General features: G+C 53.4%; 1 protein-coding gene across 1 annotated transcript in view; it reads left to right on the top strand.

Moving 5' to 3' along the window:
* FOXA1 (forkhead box A1) overlaps positions 1 to 2609 on the top strand; it is a 3673-nt gene extending 1064 nt beyond the window's left edge. Inside the window, exon 2 of the mRNA XM_009886960.1 lies at positions 1566 to 2609. Within this exon, the coding sequence (XP_009885262.1) occupies positions 1566 to 2609 (1044 nt within the window). The remainder of the gene's footprint in view (positions 1 to 1565) is intronic.
* Positions 2610 to 3581: the final 972 nt, after the last annotated feature.

Raw genomic sequence — 3581 nt, 5'->3', positions numbered from 1 at the left:
AGCCGTTTTTAAGGAAGTGCGGTAGCGAGGCGGGCGGCCAGGTGTGCGCACCCGGGCATTGCATCAGCACACCCGGACACGGGGCTCCGCAGTCCCCACGCCTCGTCCCTGCACCCCGCAGCTGGCACACAGCGCCCGCAGGGCCACGCGGGCGCGGGCACATACGTGTCACCCTGCCGGCATCTTTTTTTTTTAACAGAGGAAAGTCGGCTAAGGGCAAATAAGGGTCATCCTAATTACGTGCCGTTTCCAGACTCGTTTATCCTCGCCGTGCTCATTATCCACAAACATAAAGTTAAGCGACCTTCGCTTTTGCTATTTTTTTATTATTTTTTTTTTTAGCCTCGATCTTTTCTCCTCCCTTGCTATTTAATTTGAATCACTGCGTGGATGCAAGGTGGGAAACCCATCCGCGTTCTACCGTCTCAAATAATTAATGTGATCCTCCAAATTAAAAGCGCATTTATAAGCTCGTGGAATTTGTAGTGAACAGTAATGAATTTTATACGTTTCACCGTCGCCTCAACCTCCTTTTCTTAGCCTCTGTTCGAGGTAAATTGGGAACGTCTTTCTCCCTCCTATTAAATCATATGCCGTACTGGAAAGCACAATTTCAGGCTCTCCGGTTTTGCCTTTTTTAAGAGTTGTGTTATGTGATAGGGTGCTACAATTTTTGCACGTCGGGCCGTTGTAGAAAATCTCAGGCAGGGAAAGTTCAGGCTTTTCGTACTTCGGGAAAGTTGTCGTGGTTTGTTTTTGCGTTTTGTTTTTTGGTTTTGGGTTGGTTTGGGTTTTTTTAACTTTAATTTAAACACTGACTTGATAGAAAATGAAGACAAGGGGGAAGCTTTCCACAGACAAAATGCGCGGACGTGAGCTGTTGTTTTGTTGTTGTTGTTGTGGGTTGGGTGTTTTTTGGTTTTTGTTTTGTTTGTTTTGTTGGGTTTTTTTTGCGACAAGACGTTATCGCATCTTTTGGGAAAACAGAAATTTAAATCAGTGCATAGTGGGAGAGATGGGTGAGATTATCCTAAGAAAGTGCAGGCAGTTGAATTTCTCCTTGGCGCAAACAGCGTACGCCCGTAAATTTCAATAATCTGGTGGGTTGAAATATTTAGCTAGCGACACGGGACACGAAGTCAGCAAAACCGCGGGAATATTCCCGGAGAAAACCTGCTCCCGGGGCAGCTAAAGCCCGCAGCCCGGCCCTGCGGGGGTGCGGAGCGGCTCCGGGAAGGCCGTCGGTCCGTGCGCCCCGGTGATCCCGGCGCAGCCCCCGCAATCCGCCGCACGCCGGTAAAACGGGAGGGCGTCGGGACCGGCCCCCCCCCCCCACAAGCACTCCGTGTCTATTTATAAACACTTATAAATGTGAATTAGACCTTTGCATGGCGCCAGCGGCCTTCCCGTGCGGCTTTTTGGAAAGCGCTTTCCCGGGTGTCGGGGAAGCGGGCGGCGGGAGGTTTGCGCGGCCGGGCCGGGCCGGGCGGGGGGATCCGGCCCCGGCGGGGTCCTGCCCTCCCTCCTCTCCCCCCTAACCCCCTCTCTCCGTCTCGCTGCCCTAGGCCTATTCCTCGGTGCCCGTGAGCAACATGAACTCGGGGCTGGGCTCCATGAACACCATGAACACCTACATGACCATGAACACCATGACGACGAGCGGCAACATGACCTCCAGCAGCCCCATGGCCTACACCCAGTCCAATCTCGGCAGGACGCGGGACGCCAAGACCTTCAAGCGGAGCTACCCCCACGCCAAGCCGCCCTACTCCTACATCTCCCTCATCACCATGGCCATCCAGCAGGCGCCCAGCAAGATGCTGACGCTGAGCGAGATCTACCAGTGGATCATGGACCTTTTCCCCTACTACCGGCAGAACCAGCAGCGCTGGCAGAACAGCATCCGCCACTCGCTCTCCTTCAACGACTGCTTCGTCAAGGTGGCCCGCTCCCCCGACAAGCCCGGCAAGGGCTCCTACTGGACCCTGCACCCCGACTCCGGCAACATGTTTGAAAACGGCTGCTACCTCCGCCGGCAAAAGCGCTTCAAGTGCGAGAAGCCGGCGAACAGCAAAGCCCCCCAGGAGGGCAGGAAAGATCAGGCCGGGGCCTCCAGTTCCAGCTCCAACTCCCCCCTGCACAGAGGCCACAATAAACCCGCGCAGCTGGAGACCGCCACCTCCCTCTCCGGCTCCAACCCGTCCACCAGCCCCCAGTCTATGGACCACAGCGGATCGAGCACGGAGCTAAAGACCTCGGCCTCGGCCGCCTCCTCCACCATCAGCTCCCGCCCCGCCTTGGCCACCGTCCCGCACCCCCCTCACTCCTTAGCCCACGAACCCCAGCTCCACCTCAAGGGCGATCCCCACTACTCCTTCAACCACCCCTTTTCCATCAACAACCTCATGTCCTCCTCGGAGCAGCAGCACAAGCTGGACTTCAAAGCCTACGAGCAGGCGCTGCAATATTCCTCCTACGGTGCCAGCATCCCCGGCGGGCTGCCCCTGGGCAGCGCCTCCATGGCGGGCCGGAGCAGCATCGAGCCCTCGGCCCTAGAGCCCTCCTACTACCAAGGTGTGTATTCCAGACCCGTGCTAAACACCTCCTAGCTCTGCACCCCCTGCCGCCGGGGGTGACCTCCTCTTCTCCCCCCCCCCCCCCCCCCCCCCCCCCCCCGAAATACTAGGACTTCCATTTACACATTAACAAAAAGGCCCAGACTGATCCTCGCATTGGTAAATTGTAAATCAAATACCATTAAGGTTTTTTTGCCTGGAAAAAAACCCACATTCTAATCCATGTGTTTTGTTGACTTGATAATCATTTCTTGATGACTGTTTCTTGTCCTGCCTATGCTTAAACTTTCACTTAGATGCCTGGACACCTTAGGATGCAAGGATCTGCGTCAGTAGCAGAGAGGCCACATCCATCTGAGTGTGTGTGCTGGTGTCCATATTAGACCTGCTGAACCGCCGCCCGGCCCCTCTCCCCGGAGATCCCCCCTTAGCCTTTGCAGGGTGTTATTAAAAAGAAGAAAAAAATTGTTGAGCTTGTAAACTACTTGTTTGTGCTTTCTGCCCCCTCCTCTCCCCCACTCCCCCCCGCCCCCTTCTGTGCTCTATAATCTCATGTAAGTTTACAGGTATGTGGCAATACTTTAACAATACGGAGATGAAGAAGCGAGTAGACGTTTAAGACTTTTTTTAATTAAAAAGGCTTTGAAGGACAATACTGCTGTGAAGTAGCAAAACACTAAGAGAATCTCTAAGCGACAAGAGGACTATTTACTTTCTCGGATCATCCTTTTGATACTTGCAAAATAAACCTTCGGCTAGTACAACCCGCATACACCCAGATGCTGCGGGCCGGATCCTGCACTCCCGAGGGGACCAACTGGAGCTTTGGAGTGCAGGATGCGACCCTTATTTTTTTCCAAGTGTTACCTGTCTTGGGATGTAATATAAAGTTACAAGAGGTCACAGCCAGTTGGATTTTTTTTTTCCTTCCCATCTGTTACTGAAGATTCTCGTTCATCAGGAACTCTCATCAACATGTGGATGACATGCTTATTTAATTTAAGT

This window comes from Charadrius vociferus, unplaced genomic scaffold (assembly GCF_000708025.1).
Source record: "Charadrius vociferus isolate BGI_N301 unplaced genomic scaffold, ASM70802v2 scaffold14, whole genome shotgun sequence".
Classification (NCBI taxonomy): domain Eukaryota; kingdom Metazoa; phylum Chordata; class Aves; order Charadriiformes; family Charadriidae; genus Charadrius; species Charadrius vociferus.
This window is presented reverse-complemented; position numbering and strand designations above follow the sequence as displayed.